The sequence below is a fragment of the Benincasa hispida genome, chromosome 5 (genome assembly GCF_027475165.1).
Source record: "Benincasa hispida cultivar pf3 chromosome 5, pf3_genome.v1.1, whole genome shotgun sequence".
Taxonomy (NCBI): domain Eukaryota; kingdom Viridiplantae; phylum Streptophyta; class Magnoliopsida; order Cucurbitales; family Cucurbitaceae; genus Benincasa; species Benincasa hispida.
The window spans coordinates 62,009,779-62,033,002 of NC_143482.1; the positions used below are offsets into that span (position 1 = coordinate 62,009,779).

Here is a 23,224-nt window from a genome sequence, read left to right on the forward strand (position 1 = left end):
TCTTTCTACGTATTAAGCATTGAAAGAAAGTATGCTTAAGTGTTATAAACGCTTAGGAAAATTTTAAAGATGTTCTGAAGGAAAGGAGACTAGGTATTGACCAAGGAGGACTCTAGTGTAAGCCTTAAGTCCTTACCTAACTTATTTTTTAGTTTAAAGTTAAGCTTTAATGTCTCATAGGAAAGTTGGACAATCTAAGTATCTTCAATGAATTTTAGGATTGAATTAGTGTTAGAATTGAGTTAGGAAAATGTGTATATGTCAAGGGGATAATTTCCAAGGTATCACTAATTAGTCAAGTGAATTGAAGATGTAATTTGGCTAAGTACTTGGAGAAGTGAGATGATTAAATAAGAATGAAGTGTGGAATTTAAAAGGAAATTTTATAGATAATTTAATTAATTTTTAAGGAATTCATTTAAATACAATTAAGTATTTAAAAATAGAGAAAATTAAAAGAAATTAGGTAATTAAGAGTAGTGGGGTTGAGTGATTGAAGAAGGAGGTGACAATGGGTAATTGGTTGCTAGAGAAGTGCAATCGGTGGGTGATCTTAAACCAACAAGAGGGGGATTGCATTTTTAATTCCTTCATGTCATTTTCAATTTTCTTCGACCTAAACTCAGAGAGATGTGTTGGAAAGATGCTCGAGGGCTACCGGAGCAAATGAAGTGTAAGAAGATGGTATTTTTTATGAAAAACTGAAGGTTGTTAAAAAAAATCTATTAGTTTGTAAGCACTTGAGTTGAAGAGGTTGATTTCGAAGGATCCAAGGGATTTTAAAGCTCCAAATATTCATGTTAGTTAAGACATGAATTCAAAGTTGTATGGAAGAATTTTGAAGTAGTCTAATTAAGAAATGAAGAATTTGGAGCTAAATTTGTATAGGCATATTGTTGTACAGAGGATCCACCAGCTGAAGGTTGAAGAAGGAGTTGGGCCCCCCGCACGTCTGCTTTGCCACCCTCGCGCGTGCACGCACGCCTCACACGCGTTAGCCCCTTTCTAGCACTCACCTGTGCACATCCATACTCATAGGCACGTCTGTGGGTGTGGTTTGTCGCCCATCCTATGCCCAGACATGTGCGTGGTTTACTACCTATCCAATGCCCAGTCGTGCATGAACCACTATTTTTTAAGGCCATTGACTCTAATTTAAGTTATTTGAAGTTTGTTAGTAATTTTTAGGAGATGTTTTGGAATATTCTGGCCTTGAAATGCATAAGTTTTGGTTTTAAGCTAATTTTAGGATATTTTAAATAATTTAGAGTTAAATGAGCTAAAATCCTAAATTAGAGATACTTTGGAGTTAAATGGGGTTCAAGAGTGTTTTAATTGATATTATGAAGCTCAATGTGAGCTAGAATATTAACTAAGGATTATTAATTTATTTTACAAGCTAAATAGAGGTTGCAAGAGCCTATAATCCCTTGAAAGCTAACCAGTAATAGTGAGTGACATATGACTTAATATGTTTCACCTAAATGCTTTCATTGAATAGTTTCACTTGAAATAAGTTAACTCTCTTACAAAAATGATTTGTGATCTATATGTTTCCATGTTTCCTAAATAGCTAAATTCACGAGTTTCTCTCCTATAAGCTATATGTGTCAATGTTTTTAAAAGTATGTTTAACCATAGATTTCTTCTATATGAGCTTTATGCCTCAATATTTTCAAGCTATGTGTAAAGTATGGATTTCTCTTGAAAGAGCTTAATGTGTTATCTTTTAAATAACATATTTCAAGCATGAATTCAATGAGCATTCCTAATGTGTTATTTAAAGTATCATGTTTATGTTTAACTATTTCAATGCTAAGTTATTTATGGAATGTCCAATGAATTTATGTTCTAAATATGATTTGCAAAGGAACGCTTCATGTACCCTAATTCCCGATACTCAAGGAGAAGAAGGTATCTGGGACCCTAATACTCAAGGAGATAAAGGTATTCAGGGAATTATTATTTTTGTATGTAAGATGATCCTTGGAACATATATAGGCTTTGGGTTGTGTGTTAGGGTATTTTAGCCTTTTGGGGGCATTTCTACGTATACGTATGAGAGTTATTGACATTGATTGTATTGATAGTATTTTATATCATCTAGGCTATCGACATTGAGTGTATCGAGCTTACTCTACTTCAACTAAGGTGAAAAGGGTACAAACAATGTATTGATATTTGATGATGTTTGTATAAGTCATGCAATGATTTCAGGGTTTTACTTATATTTTCATGTGATGTTTTAAGGTTGCAAAGTTCTTAAATTTCAAAGCATGTTTATTATCCTAAAACACTGAAATTATTTATGATTTAACATAGTTCTCTTAACTTAAAATAAGTTTATGTTGATTTATGTTAAATTACTTCCTCACTGGGCTTCTCAGCTCACATTTTCAAAATGTTTTTCCTCCCTAGGTAGCGATCGAGTTCCCGATGCCTAGCTTACAACTGCCAGTCTGTTACACCACTGCTAGAAGATTTCAGATAGATCAAGAAGTTCTTTAGGTCTATATTAAGTTTGAAATGTTTTGTAATTATGTACATATTAGTTGAGGGAAATGGTAGAACTCAAATGTAAACCCCTGAACTTGTTTTACTAGTTAACTAATTTTAAGTTCTCTTATTATGTATTAAAGATGTGTATTAACATTAATGCAAAAGTAAGCTAAGTAAGTTTAATGAATGATGTGTTTGTAATGTTTAATAGAAGGAAAATCTTCTAAGTGTTAGGAGTATATGCTTTTGGGTTGTAAGAGCAGCCGACGCGTAGAGAGTTTGAGAGTTTAAACAATGGCAAGCTGGAAAAGGGATAGGAAAAATATGTTAAGTGTGAAATGTTGAGCTCTCGGGTGAGGTGAAAAGAAGTTAAGAACTTAGAGAAAGTAGAGGACTCCATGCATTGGAACTATGAGGTGCCATGCAACCAGTTTTGTTGAACTATGTGGCTAGAAGTCGAAGGAGGGGATGTTATGGCTAAGTACAACAGCACAATATGAGAAAAGTATTCGACCAACCTCGTCTGTCAATGTTGAGGCTGAGTTGACAAAGGAGGCGGCAGAGGATCATGAGTTGAAGGTGTTGCTCAGCAGACAAACGATGAATAGAAGTATGTGCTAACAGGAAAAGGATTAGGTCGTTGCAATGCCATGCAATGAAGTTAAACTGAGGAATTCAGCTTAATTAACTGATAAGTAAGCCAAGTGGCAGTCTTAGATATGTCAATTGGAAGATAAGTATGCCAGGTAGCGTTTAATTAAGTTGGAATGCCATGCAAGCCTACGTATAAATTAACAAGATGAATAAGGAAAAAGGTTGGCCAAAAAAATTTCTTACATTAAGGGAAGAAGACTGCTGCCATCTGAAGACTTAGAAAGTGAAAGAGTTCTCGGCAAGCATGAAGGAAAATTGGAGGATTCCAGTCAACTCAATGTTGGGGTTTGTGCCTTAAAGTCTCGTGTCCAGTAGTTTGTAAACAACTTTGTACGAACACTTGTGATGTATAATATAAATGATATTTACTTCACTACTTGACTTTGCACATTTAGATTTTACCACAAAACAATAAACTTAATATCCCCGGTTATCTGTATGTAACTTAAGCATGTATGTGGTGGCATATAAGTGGATCATGTCTTGATTGATAACCAAAATGGTCTGTAGTATATGGATATAGGAGGGAAACCTTATCTTGGCAATGCTACGGATGTGGCCCGCTTTGTGGAATGGTCACAAGTGTTGTGACTTGTCACAGATGGTCTGATCCTGGTCATTCGTGTAGGGGACATGCGAGCGAGAGCATCCTATACAAAGAGTTTGTATAAAACTTGATTACGAAGTGTTAACGTCTCGTTATATAACACCACTCATAACTGAGACTTCATTTCACTAGTATGACCATAGGTAACATGACCTCAATCCTAAGTGAGTTGGGAGCTTCTGCCATTGAGGCGGTTCTTTGATTTGCATGCGTGCGAGTGGCCAGAACGCCGACTCAAACCTACCATTTTGGGGATTCATCTGATATGAAAGCTGGAACTCAGCTACACAAGATGGAATTCACTTCTTCCCCGAGGCAGGGGTAAGTAGATAGATAACTCCCTTAAGGGCTGATTCCAGAGCTTGAACGATGTGGCGCCACACAACTTCTCATGGCCCGAGAGGTGTTCACACATAGTAGGACTATGTTGTATTATTCATTAGAGGGATCAGTGGTACTTAAGGATGAAGATGTAATTACAGGGGCAAAATGGTAAATTGGCCTACTGTAATTACGAGCATCTATGAAGGGTCATCGTATTAATGATGGTTATATCCAATGGACATAGAAATATATCTATGGCAAGAAGAATTCAACTGTCGGTCTTTAGTGGAATGTCTGACAGTTAACGAATGGTGGATATCGTGACTAAAGAGTTTAGTCAGCTATTCACGTACCGTTGGAGCTTCGAGCCATAGGTCCATAAGGTCTCCTTGGTAGCATGGATACAAATTGAGAGTCAGTTTTTGGGTCAATTTGAAATGTTCAAATTGATAAGAAGGGGTTCGATTATATATGATATAATTGAACGAGTTAATTAAATATGATATAGGTAACTTTATGTATGAGATACATTAATTTGGAGGAAATTAGATATAAATATGATTTATATCTAGTAGAGGAAAAATATTATAATTAATATATGATATTAATTTATAAGTTATGTATGTGATAAGATCACACTCGTTGGACAGTTATAAAAGAAATGGGAAGGTGCCTCTTCGTTCTAAATAACGGATGAGTGCATTATAAAAAGCAGACGGTGTGTTGATCTCAGTGTGTGTGGATATTGTGAAAAAGATAGTGTCATCGTTTAGAAAATCAGTGCTTATACGATAGTGACTGCACGATCGCTTACATATACGATATTGCTAAGCGATCGCATACCGATTACACCGTCGCACGCTATTATATAAACGATCGTTTATTTTTTTCTAAGCGATCGTTTAGCTTCCAATATTTACTAAACAGTCGTACGATCTCTTAGTTTTTCCTACACGATCGTTTGGACGATCGCTCACCCTTTTCCTACACGATCGTTTGGACGATCGTTTACCTTTTTCTACACGATCGCTTACTTTTACTACACGATCGTATACTTCACCTAAACGATCAAGTATATTGTCTATGCAATAGATGACCGCATCTCCCACTTGCTTGATCGTTGTGTACGGTCTCTCTTCCTCCTTCCCTCTACCAAATCTGAACAAAGCCCACACTTTGGATTCTTACTCCAAGAATACTGAGGGCTCTAAGTGGTGTTGTCTTTTTCGTTTCCTTCTGTCCGAGTGGTGATTTTTCGAGGTAGACGGTTGGGCTTCAAACTCGTTGTGAAGAAGAAATCTTCATTTAGTATGATTTCTTGATCCCTTTAGCATTATGAAAGTATGTTCGAATGTATATGCGGTAATTCTGTCACAATGAATTGGAAAGATCCGCTTCTGCTCGTAGGTACTCTTGAATAAGAGTTCCTTCAATTGGTATCAGTGCACTCGATTTTCTGATATTCCAATTCATTGCTGCAAAAGAATTGCAAATATGTTTCTGATGGGTGCATTTCTACACGGTTTAATCGTTAAATTGCTGTGGATGTGTGGATTTTGGATGTTTTCGTAGATGTTAGCCTCGGTTTGATTTAATGCTTTTACATTTGCGGTTGTTTGTAAAGGCCCCTACGTTTTTTGGGCATTAATAATCGTTATCGAATCTGTATTCAAAGTCTGTTTGAGTTTTGAGTCGTTCATGAAGAAGATCGGAGCAAGTGTTGTGGTTCTTCGAGGAAGAAGACAATCAAGTGTTGATTGCATCATGCAGCGATGGAGTACGCGATCACTGTTGATCGTGTTGGTTAAACGATGGGGTATGCGATCAAGTGTTGATCGCATCGTGCAGTCGATGGGGTACAGTCGTGTAGTCACTGCTGTCTTCACATCTCTTTACGATTAAGAGGGTAATTTAAGGAAGGGTGTGACATCAAGTTTGTAATTAAGTTTGTGAATCATGATCTGTATATATGCATGTAAAGTCTGTGATGTGTTAAAACCAATTCAGCTGTTATCTAAAGTTCTTGATGCATCTAAGGTCTAGGTTTGATATATATGTATGTATGTATGTATGTATGTATGTATGTATGTGTGTATATTTATTTATTTATATTTGTTCTTGCTTATCAGGTTATGCAAAGGCGAGGAGACATGTTACAGGTATCAGATGGGCAATAGGTGTCATAAGAGGGTTGACATCTATTGTCTTCACATCTTTTTCTAGGTTAAAAGGGTAGCGTGACAGTAAAGGTCTTTTTAGTTTTATGTCCAATTGTCTCTATAATATTCATTTTTTTAAAAAAATGATATATAATATATAAATTTAAATTTTAGAAAAGAGTACCAGAGTTTTTTTTTCTTAATAACATGTAATGTGAGGGGATCAAATCTTTCACCTTAGGTTAGTAGTACAAGTTTATGTCAATTGAGTCATGCTCATGTTATCAAAGAATAATACTATAACTCAGTTTTTGTTCGGTAAATATATTTCAAAATGTTACACTTTTATTCTTGAGTTTTGAGTTTAATTTTCATATAGTCCCTATATTTCAAAATATTATATTTTTACCCTTAATTTTTGAGTTTTATTTCTAATTGGTCCTTAGGTTTCAAGATTTACATCTTTACCCTTGTTTTTTTTTTCTTAATTTAAAAGAATAAAATTAATTATAATCAAATTAGTTTTCACTCATTTTTCATCACTTTAAAGTTAATTAAAAAGTTTTTGCATCATAATATTTTAATTTAATTAATTAAAAAATAACACTAGAAACAAAATGAAAATTAACAAAAATTTAGGGGCAAAATGTAAATATATTAAAAATAGAGACCAAATAAAAACTAAACTCAAAACTTAAGATAAAAAGTAAGATCACGGAAACTGGGATCAAAACGTAAGGATCAAAAGTGTATTTCTCCCAAAATTTATATCTAATGAAACCTTAAACTTAGAAAAATATCAAATAAGTTAAGGGCCTATACATGTTTTAAAGTTTAAAAACTTTTTTAACACAAAATTAAGAATCCACTTTCAAATGTTCAACAATCATATAGGAAAAGGGAAAAACAAACTAGTCTCCTTACTTCTAGAGTTTAAAATGTCGATGTTGCTGTAAATGTCAATATCCAAATTTTATGAAAACGTCAATGGAAATATCAATAAAATGTAAATGTTGAAGAAATCTTTTTTAGAAAAATTATAAAAACAAAAAATTCAAAAAATATATTTAAATTAATGAAGAAACATTGCACGCTTTTTATTCAGGTTAACATAACTATTATTTATATTATATTGGCTAAATTATAAAAAAGCCCCTGAACTTTATACTTTGTGTAAAAAATATTCCTAAAGTTTCAAAAGTTTCAAAATATCCTTAAATTTTTAAAAAAGAGTTAAAAAATACTTGTTGTTAGTTTTTGATGAAAATCGTTAAAGTTTTGTTTCAAAAACACCCTTAAACTTTAAAAAGTTAAAAAAAATACCCTTAACTTAAGGAAGTTAAAAAATACCTTCACCGTTAGTATATAAACAAAACCCATTAATACCCCGTTGTAAAAATAAATTTAGAATTAAGAAAAAAAAAAGTTTAAAAATGCTACTACTGTTAATATGGTGATCAATTTATTTGAAGTTTTTTTAAGTTCGAACCCAGTTAATCTTAAAACAAATTATATAGATATTCTCATTTTTTTCCATATAACTACTCTCATTTTTCTCTTAATTTTTCAATTCTTAGCTTATACATCAAATATAAAAACCAAAATTTTAAGTTAAAACATAAAATCTCACAAAATTTCAAAATCTAAAATATACTAAAACGATAGTGAGTCAAATAAAAAAAAAGTATTTGGCTATTAACACACATTTAACTACTAATGTACAATTTTGTTAAAACATTCAAGTCCCAAATTCCATTGGTTCTTCCTTTATTCTTCTCCTTCTTATTATAGCCCATATACCTTAATTAAAGAGTGCAGTTGTATTTATTTATTTATTTTTGATAAACAAATGTCAACATTTAACAAAAAAAGGAGTACGAGGGTTTTGAAGAAGAAGAAGAGAGGGGAGAAAAAAGATGGAAAATAAAGAAGTAAGACACTATTAACAGGGTTTCTGTTCATATAAAAGGATATTTATGAATTCATTTTGGACGTTTAAGGGTATTTTTAAAATTTTTGAAAGTTCAGGAATATTTTTGACCTAGAATACTAATGGTAAGAGTATTTTTGAATTTATTTTGAAAGTTAAGGGAATTTTTGAAAGTTCAAGGATATTTTTTTTATACAAATTACAAGGTTTAAGGGTATTTTGTATAATTTAGAGTGTGTTTGGAATACATTTTCAAGTGTTTAATTTTTTTTAAAAAAAGTCATTTTCAAGTGTTTGGCAACCACTCAAATAACTTTTGAAATGTATTTTATACCATTCTGATCAAAATTATTTAAATAAAAATGATTTTTTTAAAATACTTTTCTTGTTTCTTAAGTCAATGGACCCTTCATTTATTATATTTAGATTAATTACATTTTGGTTGCTTATAACTTTTATGCTTTATGAACTTTTTTATAATAGTATAAAAATGTCGATTTACCCTTACGTTAAACTCATGAAAATGCCCACAAAATTTAATATTAATACCATACTATGTCTAAATGAAACATTTGGTCAACTTAGTCAATATTCTCTCCACCATCTCTTCCCACAACAGCTTCAACTTCCATGGATGGCCATCCAAAACTCGCAAAATTGACCCTTATTTCCATTTTGGGGCAGGAGAAGAAATGATTGGACAGAGATTTTGACTACGAACTCACCAAATCTCCCTCAAATTCCTTGTATTCAAACAAACCCTAAATTTGCGCCCTCCCCTGAAAAATTTCAGGCCCCCCTCCAAATTGAGGCAAATCCCAAGTTAGTCATGGCATCAAACATTTCTTTCTCTCTCCCTCTATTTGTATATATGTAAATATGCATACAGAAAGCCAACAGTGTACATATAACAAGCAAATTTGTCGCTGACATTTTATCAAACAATGTGGCTACAAAAAGGAAACAGTGTTAATGGCGTTAAGAAGGTAGGAGCTGGCGGAGGGGGAAATGGGTTGGTTGCTATTGGTATAGACAGGGAAAAAGGAAGCCAAAATGCTCTCAGATGGGCCGCCGAGCATTTGCTCAAAAAGGGTCAAACTGTGATTTTAATCCATGTTGTTCAGAGACCTTCCAGTGCGGCTGCTTCTTTGATTGGGGAAGCCATTGTTTGTAGTGGCGATGGCAATTTCACATCTGATTCCCCTCGTAAACAGAAGCTCGAGACGCAGACTAGAGACATTTTTCTCACCTTCCATTGCTATTGTACTCGCAAGGATGTAAGTCTTTTGTGTTCATCACTGCATTATCTCTTTTCTTTTGTTATTTTTTGGAATTGTGATGGTTGGGATGTGAAACGAACTGGGTTTTCTTCTATATTAAATTTGTATTCACCCACCACCAAATTAAAATTTTGGGTCAATCAATGATTTAACATAGTATCAGTGGGTGGTCGAGGAGGTCTTATATTTAAATCTTTGCAACGTTATTTCCTCCCTAATTAATATTGATTTCCACTCGTTGGGTCTTCTTCATATTTCAAACTCACAAATGAGGGGAGTGTTAGATGATAAGATATTAAATTTACCTTCACTTATCAACTTAAGCTTTTGGGTCAATGGGTGATTCATTTAACACTTTCTTTTTGTTGATTGGGAAGATTCAATGTCTTGATGTTATATTGGAAGACACCGATATAGTTAAAGCATTAACCGAATATGTATCGTACGCTGCAATTGATACCTTGGTGCTCGGGGCTCCTTCAAAACATGGATTTATTAGGTAGTCATTTTTATTGATTCATGTTTCATTTAAGGTCTGTTTGGAATGCCTTTTCAAGTAGAAAACACTTCTTTAGTGCTTGAAAAATCATTCCAAAACGGCACTTAAAATTTTACATTCCTCAAAACATTATGGAAGAATGTGAATTTCCATTTCCAATTTGTTCATATGCTCATGATGGGAATTTTTTATTTTTGAAACAGGTTTAAGTCGTCGAGCATTGGCAGTAGTGTGTCGAAAGGAGCACCAGATTTCTGCACTGTTTATGTCATCTCGAAGGGGAAGGTGTCGTCGGTGAGAAATGCATCTCGATCTGCACCCTTTACTTCCCCTCTACAAGAACATTTACAGAAGATATCTAAGCCGATCGCAAAGGGAGCTATCACTCCTCGACATAAGTTTAATTTAAGAGGTACGTTCTTCATGCTGAACTGAATTCCAATTATTTTGTGCATGGTATAAGAAGTAGTTTTCTTGTGGTGAGTTACAAATTTGTTATTTGAATTGTTCTTTTGATAATTTGAGTTTCTTTTTTCCATCAACACAGCCTTTGGATGTTTTTGTGTTTTGTCAAAGCACCATTTATTCATGAATGAAGTTGAAAAAACAACTAATTTAAGGACTAAATGCAGATGAATAATTTGCATTTTTAAGCTATCAAAATTATTTATGCATTCATGTCTTGATTTTTTGGAGTTTGGGACAATGGGACTTATATTGATTTTTCTCTCGTCTGCAGATAGGACATCATTTAAGCCTCGCAGCTTTCAAGATGAATCAGTCAAGTAAGTTGTGCTGAACTTCAGATTGCAGTTAAAGTTTGGAAGTTGGGAGATATGCATAGGATTTTCTTTCTAAATTGATGCTCACATCATGATCCAAATCAGGTCACCTTTCTTTCATGGAGGAGAAAAAAATTCTACCTCAAAATGTAGTGGTGGGTTCTCTGAGTCAGAATCCGACATATCCTTTGTAAGCTCCGGCAGACCAAGCACAGATCGTACTTCTTCTGTTGCATTTGACTTCTCTGATTCAGGGCCACCACGATTTTCAACCAGTTCAGAGCATAGTTTTGCATCTCTACCATTTAAACCAAAATTGATAGACCTCAGCAATCTTAATGATTTCTCATCAGTTTCGGATGAGAGCTGCAGGACATCAAGTTCCTGGTCATCTCAGAACTTGGTCAGTATATATTATGAATGGGTGTGGGTGAAACATAGATTTTCACAGATAGATAATCACAAATATATTGATAGCAATACCAATATGAATGGAAATGTTGGGAGAATATATCGGAATTAAAAATTAAAATTACATCACATTCCTCATATTGATCATGTTATATGATGCAATCGTTTCTTATCCAAAAAAATTGATCATGTTATATGATGCTAGTTTTTTATATTTTTCAGTTGTTGATTATATTTGGAGATCTTAACTAACATTTTAAATAAATACTCTCCTTCCTCATAGTGATGACAAATGTTAAATTACAAAACTAGGGAAACGTAACATAGCTTTATTCATGATTACAGTGATTGATATCTTATAAGATTTTTTTTATGAGAGAGAGGTAGAGAACATGTGTATGTAACTGAATTTTTCTGCTCATATCTAATGTTAATGTGAGGATATGAACTAAACGTGGTCAAAATTTATGTATCTCACAGGATGAAGCAGAAGTTGAATTGAGGAGGCTGAAGCTAGAGCTTAAACAAACTATGGAGATGTACAGTACAGCATGTAAAGAAGCACTAACAGCAAAGCAGAAGGTATACATATGTACAGATTTGAGTCATTTGCCCGTTGTCAACCTTGGGGTTATATTAAAAATTTTCCCATAGGCAATGGAACTAAATAATTGGAGACGTGAAGAAGAAAAAAAACTAGAAGAGGCACGACTTGCACAAGAAGCAGCAATGGCTATTGCAGAGCAGGAGAGAGCGAGATGCAGAGCAGCAATGGAAGCAGCTGATGCAGCTAAGAGAATTGCGGAGTTAGAATCACATAAAAGATCAAATCTAGAGTTGAAAGCACTTAAAGAAGCAGAGGAAATGCAGAGAGCATTGAAAAACCTTGCACAAAGCGACATCAGATACAGGAGATATTCAATTGAGGAGATTGAATCGGCAACAGAACATTTTGCACAATCCCGGAAGATTGGGGAAGGAGGTTATGGACCTGTCTTTCGTTGTCGTCTTGATCACACATCGGTTGCAGTCAAGGTTTTGCGTCCTGATGCATCTCAAGGAAGGGCACAGTTTCAGCAAGAGGTGAGGAACTTAAAAGAACTTTGGGATCATTTTTCATGTGCAAATGATTTAGTTAAATATTGTAAATGCAGATTGATATATTGAGTTGCATAAGGCATCCCAACATGGTACTTCTTCTAGGAGCATGCCCTGAATATGGCATTCTAGTGTATGAATACATGTCCAACGGAAGTTTGGAGGATCGACTCTTCCGAAAGGGGAACACCCCTGTTATTCCTTGGCAATTGAGGTTTCAAATTGCGGCCGAGATTTCTGCTGGCCTTCTGTTTCTCCACCAGACAAAGCCAGAGCCATTGGTGCACCGTGACCTCAAGCCAGCTAACATATTGCTGGATCACAACTATGTTTCCAAGATAAGTGACGTCGGTTTGGCTAGACTGGTACCTGCTGTGGCTGAAAATGTAACACAATGCTACATGACTTCAGCGGCTGGAACTTTCTGCTATATAGACCCTGAGTATCAACAAACTGGAATGCTTGGGGTTAAATCTGATGTGTATTCACTAGGTATCATGTTACTTCAACTAATTACAGCCAAGCCTCCCATGGGATTGGCTCACCATGTTGCTCGCTCTATCGAGAAGGGGACTTTTCAGGAGCTTCTGGACCCAGCTGTGGTTGATTGGCCAGTGGAACAAGCACTTTCCTTTGCAAAATTAGCACTTCAATGTGCAGAACTTAGACGAAAAGACAGACCGGATCTTGGCAGTGTTGTGTTGCCAGAACTTTACAAATTGAGAGAGTTTGGTGAAGAGAAAATGGAGCACATGGTGTCAAGGGATAGTAGTGGATCTTTGAGCGGTTTTAGCCATGCCTCAACGGAGCAGGTTAGTATGCAACAAACTGTGTAATATTCTATTCGGAGATGCATTAAAATTCTAAGAGTTGTTGGGTGGTGTATAGTTTTCAATTTGGTTTTGAAAATTTAGATTTCGTTTAGAAATGTTCATGTCTAATTTTTTATGTTTTCCTTCTTCCAGTTAAGAAATATAGAATTACGATTAGTAATTGTTTCTTTGTTTCTTGTTATTTTTTTTAATTAATTTTTTTTATTGAAAATATAAAAAGAAACATGTTTATAATATTTTTTGTTTCAGGTTCTCTAGAATATTTATCTGAAAAATTAAAAATTGAAATTAAATTTTCAAAATTATTATGTTATATTTATTTTAAATATACTTAATATGTATTTTATAAGCTAAGAATGATATAATAGTTTTTATTTATCCTTTGGAGAAAGCTAGAAATGAGGACTAGAAACAAGAGGCTTGAATTTGTTGCCTACACAATTTTGGAAACACTTCTTAAATAAGTAACGAGACACAAGAAACATCTAATATTAACTATCTAGTGATTTAAGGGTGATATAAAATGGAAAAAAAATGAAAAAAAGAAAAAGAGTAGAAGAGTCCTGTCTGTCTACTGTCTGAAATCTTGCCGCTGACTATCTCTAGTTGGAAAGGAGTCACAACACTGACAGAAATCAACGGACTTAATAAGAATTATCCTTGGATCAAGCAAAATGAAAAGAAATATGGGGTTAAATTTGTTTGCACATAAAAGTTTAGAGACCAAAAGTTGCCAATAGTTTGATCATCATTGGAAAATGTTCATTGCAGGACGTAATGAGCGACCCACAACTAATGATGACTTCAGTAAGTTCCAAGAGCCAAACTAGTATATCATCACAGGTAGAAGGAGAATGAGGTAAGAATTATTTGTTATGTTCCAAGGGGAGCAGATAAGTTTGTAAATGGGATTATGACCATTATTAGGATTGATGTAAAATACCATAGTACTTGAACAAATCTATCACCACCTCTTGACCTCTTGACCTAACCAAGATGCATTTATATGTACATAAAAATAAAATATTGATTATAAAGTTGATACCTATGTGCCTATCTTGCCACTTTTCTCAGCCCATTCTCCTGGACAACATGATTGCTCATTATCTAACCTATGATGTTCCTTCAAATGATCTGTATTCACATGGAGATTAAGAGCTGTTTTTCTTATTTGAGATTCCTTGTGCCTTTGCCTCTTTAGTGAAAAATTACTGAAAAAATGGTGGGTGTTTTGATACTGCCGACTTCAGAGCTTCTCACTGCTGTTCTCTCTCTGGTCTATTTACATATGATATTTGTATGAATTAGAAAGTCTGTATTTATTTATATTTCTTTCTTCATTTCACTTCTTTATCGAGTTTGCATCTGTTAACATTTGTTTTCTTTTCACTAATCAGTGAAAATTTTGTATTTTGTTTTGGATTACTCAATTTAAGTGGACTTTTATGTTTGGAAGTAATTTTAAAAGGTTTGAAATCACTTTTGTTATTTTCAAAATCACCGTGAAACATGTTTAATCCTTCAAAACTAATTTTGACGATATGAAAATTGCATTTAAAAGTGTAAAATTGAAAACTAAATTAATTTTGAGTAATTAAAAGTGTGTTTTCGAGTGATTTTAAAATGAAGAAAATGATTTTTGATGATTTTAAAATCATTCCTAAACATGCACTAAAATAAAATGGGTTGTGGGTTGGGTTTTTTAAGTGGTTGAGCTTAAATTTGAAAAAAAAAAAATTGACCCACGTATCCCCTTCACATATCTAGAAACAGATAAGTGTATCCGAAAATTAAAAATAACGTATTTAGACGTATCCATGTCTGATACCGATTTTCTGCACAATTAGAAGTATCTGTGCTTCCTAGCACTCAACTCACTTAGACTAACACTGCTAACATATATGAGAATTATGAGACTCATGATTGAGCAGTTTAGCAATCAAGGCGACTGAATAGGCATCGTGCTTTGCTTTGAAGGAAAATATATGGGAGGAGAAAACGGTTTAGCAAAAATAGGAATGTTTGGAATGACTTTTCAGGTGCGTAAAAGAATAGTTTTTAAGGGTGTATTTGGAGAATAGTTTTTAAGGGTGTATTTGGGGCGAGAACTATCTTAAGACATAATAAACACCTCTTACTACATTAAATACTATTTTGTATTCCCCAATTAGTTACAGTTGACATTATTTCAAAACCCCAATTTACTACAGTATTTATTATTTGCTACAATTTTTACTATTTTACCTTCATCATTTTTTATTTTTTGCTAAAGTATTTACTATTTCCTTCCTAAACTAAAATAATTTACACCTCAAACACATACTATTATAACTCAAACTAAAATAATCTACACCTCGAACACAAACTATTATAATCTAATTATGATAACCTAGGACTATAATAACCAATTACTTGTCCCAAACGCCCCCTAAGTGTTACAAAAGTGGTTGAAGCACTTGAAAAGTCATTTCAGACAGGTCCAACATCACCAATCTGGGAAAATCTTGTCAATTTTTTTTCGTTTGATGGCTCACTTTGTTGGTCTATTTTGTTTTGATTGGAGGCATCTCTTAGCTTCTTTTGGGGCTCTCTTTCAAAGTTTCTGGTGCTTCTTAGTTATCCTATTTGGCTTGTACTCTTCATCAATTGTCCTTGTATCTTCTATTTGTCTTTTTAATTGGATGTCTTATATTTTGGAGCAATAATCTCTTTAATGAAAATTATCATTACCTTCTTAAAAAAAAAGAAAGGAAAGGAAATGAAAAAAAAAAAAAAAAAAAAAATCCTTGGACAAATGCTGGAAGATGACAAACCACAAGTTTTTTCATTGAAAGGGGTGATGCATCAAGAATCAATGATAGCATTAGCAAAGAGCATCATAATTTCTTTTCGTAAGAAACCGAGTTTTCATTGAGAGAAAAAGAATGTATAAGGGCACATAAAAAAGAAGTCCATACTTCAATCCAACTGAATCAAACTAAGATCATAGATACAAAAAGGCCTAGTGACCGACGTCCAGAAGGAGGCATGAATCTTGCTACTCCCAAACTTCATCAATCACTCTTAAAATTCTGTCGTTTCTCTTGGGTCAAAGTCTCCACAAAATAACTAGCTTGCCATAAAAATTCGTCCTGAAACACAACTAACCCAGGAGCACGTCAATAATATCATAACCATTCCGATTCCAAGCCAAAGATAAGCCAAAATTCTCCATCCAACAAACAAAAGAATATCATAACTATTTTGACGTTTAAAATTTTTGTCTGCATGATATGAGAAACTACTAAAGCTTATGGTATATAAAAATGATCATAGTCATGCAAGGGTAGACAAAATAAGCCAGCTGTTTACTATAATCAAGTTACTAAACTAACATATTTTCAATAGTCATTGTCATTTAAGTGACAGTATGAACTTCTCTAAATCCTTTTCCCTGAAAAGATTACACAATATCATCTTCCAACATCACTAATTCAATGTTCATTATTTGGTATACAAAACCATATGATACTTCATGAGTTCTTGTCTGCTATTAAACCTTATCCAAAGACTTCTATCATCAGTTTCTCAGAAGGTTGGATTTCCACAACTCCTTTCATCATCTATAAATACGTTTTTGATTGAGTTCACAAGCAACAGAACTCTTCATTCTTCTCATCCCAAGGTGTTTTGAGATCTTCTAGTAAATTTTTTTGGGTCTTCCATTTATTGTATCCAAATATAAACATGAGAATTCTTCAGTTTCTTCGACGACCTTCCACCTCAACAAAGGAAGGAGTGGCAGTAGTTCCAAAGGGCTACTGTGCTGTCTATGTTGGAGAGATCGAAAAGAAGCGTTTTGTCATCCCTGTAACTTGCTTGAACCAACCATGTTTTCAAGACTTGCTTAGTCAAGCTGAAGAAGAATTTGGTTATTATCATCCTATGGGTGGTCTTACCATTCAGTGCAGAGAAGATATCTTCACCAATCTCATTTCTCAGTTAAATGGGCCATGAGAGAGGCACTGACATGATTGTAAAATACAATCTTTTTAGATCAGGGATATTAGGCAAGATCAGATCCATGCACCTTTTTGTTTTTTGTTTTGTTTTGTTGTTTTTTTTGTTTTTCAATCTTGCTCCAATTTTTGTTTCCTTCCATGGGAAGAAAATGTTTCCCTACATAAGGAAATTGTTACTGGATGCAATTTTACTGGAATCCAAGTGTCTGCCAGAAGTTCTTTCTTCATTTTATTTCTTGCTGATGTCCCTTTTTAGAAAAATAAATAAATAAAAACAACAGCTTTCGTTGAGGAAAAAAGAAAGAATATACGGACATACAAAAAATAAGTCCACAAAAAAGGGAGCTCCCTTTACAAGAAGGGACTCCAACTATGTAAAATCATGTCTATAGAATAGAAAAAAAAATATATATATATATATATAAGATCGAAACCCGCAAAGAAACATAAAAATGAACGAGGGACCAAACTTCCGAAAGATTCCTATCCACTTCCCTAAATACTTTACTAATTCGTTCGCCCCACAGAACCCATAAGATCACACACCCCAACGCACCATAAAAAATGACCTTTCTCCCCAAAAGGTGGATTGAGGAGGAATTCCTTCATCAAATCACTAACGTCTTTCCGACGAGCATACATCATCCTAAACGCCTGGAAAAAAGAATCTCAAACACAACTCACATAATCACAATGCCAGAGAATATGGTTCAGATCTTCCTTCGCTTTCCGACAAAGAATGCAAAAAAAAGGCCTAACCAGTAAAGGCATTTTCCTCACAAGGCTATTTATACTTTTTGTAAAATATTTGCACTATCCACCATCCATGTAATAGCTATAGCATTCCATTAGCTTCCAACTCTATATTTATTCTTTATTTTTATAAATGCTTTTGTACGATAATCCGAGTGGTAATTGGTTGATCTATAATATCTAAGCCTCATAGGAGTTCAAGATTCGATATTTATTATTAAGATTGGTTTCTAGTTTAATACAACTGGGTTCTTCTCCAGTTGTATCATTGCCATTTTCTTTTAACAAGATACAGAATGTTTAAGAAAACCTCTCAAAGGGAGAAAAGGAAAAGAAACAAATAACAATCAAAACAGCTAACCAACAAAAATAAAGGCCAAAACAGAACCACCAAGAAGACTTACACCTTAAGGATCCCAACAAAATAAAAAGATTAACCAACAAATGAAAATTGGCATTTGTTGTGAACTGAAATTGCATAAGGTGAATTAAAATGTATAAAGGACATATAAATGAAGATAAAAAAATGGAAATGCCTTTGAGGAACAGATAAACATGCCTTTGAGTTGGTATAGTAGTCAAAGAAAATTTTGTCATAAGAGTTCTACTGGCACCACTAGCCACAACTTGATTGCCAAGATTGAACTAGTATTTCAATTAAGAGAAAATGACAAGTTATTGCTTAGAATACAGGAGAAACACTATGATTTAACTGAAGGAGAATGAGGAGGAATTGATTCCATCTGAAAACCACATTTTCCAATTAAATCGGAGAACTTGGCAAGAATTTTGGGAGACAATTTAGCTTGAACATTTTCACCTTTTTCAAACAAAGTATCAAAACCATCTGCAAATCAAACCTCTGGAGTATCCTCAACAAAATCTTATGCTAGAGAATCCAAAATATCCTCATTGCTTAAACTAACATATGAGTCTCCATCAGAATCGTAACCAGAAGGAGTGTTTTTAGGAGATGGATGGTTATAGACTCCTTTTAAAAAAGCAATGTTTGAACCTAGAACTTTAATGATTGATTGGCTGAAGTTCGAACTATAAGGCAAAGGATGTGGATTGTCTACTGGTTGTGAATCAACTAAAAGTAGACGTGTACATGACTCCTCCAAAACATCTAAATTGACCTCAAAATGTTCCTTTGTGGATGACGACTTCTTTTTTGTCCGACTGTAAGAAAGAGGATAATAAGAAAATGGAGAACATTCCATGTTCACATCCTCTTTACTGCTCTATAAGTCGACAGGCTGTGGAGTACTAACTGCATTTTCCATAGGACTATTAAGGCTTCTTAGAGGAAGTGGATCTACCTCATTTGAAGTTCGAGCAAAACTGATTTCCTTGTCTAACAGAATGGGAATGCCCTCTTCAACAGAATTAGAAACCTCAAACACTTCTTCATCATGCTTAACTTCAATCAATCTTGCAATAGTGTTTTGTCCAGGAATTGAAGTTTTTTTTTTTTTTTTTTGGTGGTTTTCTCGTGTTTATGAGCCTAAGCCTTATTGTTTTATCCGAAATGTTTTTCTTCTAGTAGTTGTATTCTTGAAAGCGGCAGTTTAGAAGTTGGTTTGTTTTGTGGTTTGATTCTCGCACTTCCAACCTTATTGGTCTTCTCACATTGTCGGCCCATTGGATTGCTATCAACTTTGGCTTTTTAGTTTATGTGCTCTATATTATTGTTTTCCTTTTTGGAGTTGGTTTGTTAGGTTTTAAGAGATTGCTTATTGATGTATTCTCCTCTTTGTATCCTATTAGTCATTTTTTCCTCCTTTTGATTTTTTTAGCAATTTCTCTATTCTCTGTAAGGTTATTGTATCTTTGAGCATTAGACTCTTTTCATTTTATCAATGAAAAGTTATGTTTCTTTTTCAAAAAAAAAAAAAAAGAGTAGACACTAAATACAGTTCCAGTACAATTTTTATAAAACCAGATCCAATGTTTTCTCTTCTAACAAATGTTAGGGAAGTTCTCATTATAAATTCTACATCAACACTAGTAAAGCCTTTATCCTTCCCCCTTGCTCTGCAGCACCTATGGACGTGAAATAATCTATCCAAGATTTGGCATACTTCACTTGTCTCATTAGGATTAATGGGGTAAAAGCTAATAATCAGAATTGTGGCGAGAAAGAAGCCAAAGAATTTTCCATGGCAAGCTTCTCCCTCAGATCAATGGTTTCAAATTACCTGCTTTGAAGGCTTCATCATGGTGTTCTTTATCCAAGTCGTCCGTGGGATTTTCGCAACAGAATATTTATCTTGATTGAAATGCTTTTATATATCTTTCTTAGAGTTTTTATTTTAACCTATTAATGTATTGTCTCTTATTGTTGTTGCTTTTGTTATTAATTTTGTTCATTCCAAGTAGAGTTTATATCTTTTGAGCATTAATCTCTTCATCACATCAATGAAAAGTTTCGGTTCAGAAAAAAAATGTTCTCTTCATAATGAATGCTAACAATGTGGTATCTTATTCTTGTTATATGTACTTAAAGTATTTTCTCACATTTGCAAGTTTTTGATGTACTACGGTACCCGTACATATGAACAACCAACAACTGACAAAGTTCTACTTTAGTTGAAATCCTTATATGACAAAAAAATGTATCAGACATGGCTATATGATGCAGTTAAATTTTGTGTCAACATACTAGTCTGTGTCAATTGTTATCTCACCAGGAGGACAACAAAGCCTCGAGTGCCTCTAATATGTCTATGATCCTACTGGAATTTGCGTAGTCGTACTGAATTCTCTTCTCAATATTTGTCTATAAACAAAAGTAGGGGCTGGCTATGATGTTTCTATAAAAGGATCCAAAATGGTCCATGTAACTCATGAACTTAAAATTCTCATTATGGCTTGAAAGACAAAGCCATGTGATTGTTTTTGAACTAGTTTCTCTTTCTAGCATTGAATGCAACCTTCTGCCTTGTCAATATCTCCAAGAAATCTCACCCTCCATTTGTATAAAGGGTCACGTATTTGGGTTCACAAGCAAGTCTTCCACATCCCCTCTTCACAAGAAAACTCCTCTGATCATCCTTCAGGTTAAAAGTCTCATTAACTCTTTGAAGAGAAAAATACTATACCATGGGGTTGCTAAGCCAAGTCTTCGACGATCCACATCATTGGGAAATAGAGCCTCTCCAAAGTCTCTTGATGTTCCAAAAGGATACTTTACGGTCTATGTCGAAGAAGGAAGAAGCGTTTTGTCATCCTGCCATCTTACTTGAACCAACCTTTGTTTCAAGATTTGTTGAGTCAAGCTCAAGAAGAATTTGTTTACGATCATCCAATGGGTGGCATCACAATTCCTTACAATGAAGATGCTTTTGTTAATCTTATTCATAGTTTAAATGACTCATGAGCCATAAGTACAGAGTTTAGAAATAGATGATACAAAGGAAGGAATAGAAAAGTATAGTAAAACATTGACATCTAGGGTGTAAACACTTTTGAAAATCAAACTCCTTTTAGAACATTGTAGATTTATGTTTTGTTTTGTAATAGAAACCGTGTTACGAAACCGAGTAAATGACGTTAGTTGGACAATCTTCTCATTTTTCTTCCTTCTTTAATTCTTGCCTTTATTCTACACAGTGGCTATGTAGTTCAAGAGCTAACAATAGGTCTCATAAATCTTCTTTTCAAGGAGAAGGAAAATAGTTTCTTATAGGAAAGTATCGACAAATTTATCAGCTCTGCTTTGAATTTGATACTCCTTTAGGAATTATCTCAGAAGGTGAAGATCTAGGCAGGTAAAAATCCATGGTAACCAAATTAAAAAACAATTAACTGCTATTTAAGAGACTTATTACTGAGATTATCAATGTATTGATGAAATCTTTTCCATAATAGAACCAAGAAGCAAAAATGAACTTTAGCTCAACGGTAATTGGCATAGGCTCCGATTCTCCATAACAGAATCAACAAAACACCCGATTATGCTTTGGAATTTAAGAGGGGTTAAAGCAAAAGGATATACTCTAGATTCTTCCCCATATATTTAATTCTTGGTAGGGTTCCCTTGTGAAATTTATAGAGGACAAGTTAGAGAACAGAGCCATGTGAAATGCATAAATGACTGATACAGTGATACTATGTTCTGCTACATTTAATTGAAGTCGTGGGCTTTATAGGATGTTATTTCTTGAACAATTGTGGATAATGTGCATGCCAACTGATATATACAATCTCAATCACTACCCAACTCTCTAAAATAAGTTAGTAGTGACTCCCACATAACATAGCCACATTTCATAGACTTTTCTCTGTATATAAATACACATTACTTAACCTTATATCCATACACATATTAATTAACCTTATAACCATATCATATTCTTAGCTAGGATTTTTTTTTTTTTTTTTTTTTTTTAAATAATAATTATGCAGAATATTTGAGATCAAGGAAGGTGGATTATTTGACTATCAGATCGAGTACCTTACTATCGTACATGTTTAGTGTCAGAATCACACTTTTGGACTCACTAAGCCATTGTGCGACACTTACCCTTTTCCTTGTTGGCTTGAAGGCATATAAGATAAATGAAAACTCCAAACCAAAGTTTGAACTTTGAAGGATGAGACATGTATTTAAAAGTTTGCTTTTTATTTTTTTTTTTTCATTTTTTTAATATTAAATAAGTGTTTAATAGTTTTAAATGGTTAAATTTGTATTTAATAGATTCATGAACTTTAAAACCGTCCGATAAATTTTACCTTTCTAATTTGTGTTTTATAAATTATGAATTTTAAAACTGTATAATAAAGTTCCTCTTTTAACAATATCTAATAAATTTCTAAACTTTTAATCTCGTGTCTAATAATAGGCCCTTTACATATGCGACATTTTTTTAAAATTAATGAATCTATTAGGCAAAAATTGAATTTTGTGTCTACTTAATTTTAAATGTTCAACCATATCCTAATAGGTTTGTGATTTTTCAAAATTGTTGAATGAGTTAATAGCTACCATCATGTTTATTTTAATTCTATATAAATTCGAAGTAGTTCCCAACATTTATTTCTAAATTATTTGGAAATGTAAAGCTTTTGTCATGAGGTGAATTGTTCATACATATCATAAGCAACATATAAGATCACAACCAAAGGTTTAAAGGTGAGAATAATTAGGAAGGCGATGAAAGATACTCAAAAGGGTGATTTGTTACCAAAGTTAAGAGATGTTTGGGGTGATTTATTACCAATTTATTTATTACAAAGTTTAATTGGGAAGTGCAATGACAAAATGATTTTGGTCAAAATTACTCTCAAACATACACTCAATCATGTCATCAACGGATGAAACATAATAACCGAAACAGTTGAAACTATTTATGGAAGTTTCAAGGAAAAATCTCATACATCATTGTGATA

General features: G+C 33.7%; 2 protein-coding genes across 2 annotated transcripts; both read left to right on the forward strand.

Annotated features, from left to right (window-relative positions):
* Positions 1-8,690: 8,690 nt before the first annotated feature.
* On the forward strand, positions 8,691-20,235 carry LOC120077875 (U-box domain-containing protein 35-like). Its single transcript, XM_039031969.2, has 10 exons — positions 8,691-9,450; positions 9,831-9,952; positions 10,156-10,364; positions 10,692-10,737; positions 10,840-11,137; positions 11,626-11,727; positions 11,800-12,228; positions 12,300-13,055; positions 13,848-13,935; positions 19,874-20,235. Exons 1-9 carry the CDS (start codon positions 9,118-9,120, stop codon positions 13,932-13,934), a joined length of 2,382 nt encoding a protein of 793 aa, XP_038887897.1. The 5' UTR covers positions 8,691-9,117; the 3' UTR covers position 13,935; positions 19,874-20,235.
* LOC150036322 (auxin-induced protein 15A-like) lies at positions 16,675-17,208 on the forward strand. Its single transcript, XM_090313748.1, has one exon. It carries the CDS (start codon positions 16,803-16,805, stop codon positions 17,070-17,072), a length of 270 nt encoding a protein of 89 aa, XP_090169874.1. The 5' UTR covers positions 16,675-16,802; the 3' UTR covers positions 17,073-17,208.
* Positions 20,236-23,224: the final 2,989 nt, after the last annotated feature.

What these genes read in the sequence shown, in the direction of transcription:
- LOC150036322 (XM_090313748.1), top strand. Translation starts at nt 16,803, where the DNA reads ATGAGAATTCTTCAGTTTCTTCGACGACCTTCCACCTCAACAAAGGAA.
- LOC120077875 (XM_039031969.2), top strand. Translation starts at nt 9,118, where the DNA reads ATGTGGCTACAAAAAGGAAACAGTGTTAATGGCGTTAAGAAGGTAGGA. An exon ending in TCAAAACATGGATTTATTAG is followed by an intron (nt 9,953 to 10,155) that starts GTAGTCATTTTT and finishes TTTTTGAAACAG; the next exon opens with GTTTAAGTCGTCGAGCATTG. An exon ending in CACTAACAGCAAAGCAGAAG is followed by an intron (nt 11,728 to 11,799) that starts GTATACATATGT and finishes ATTTTCCCATAG; the next exon opens with GCAATGGAACTAAATAATTG.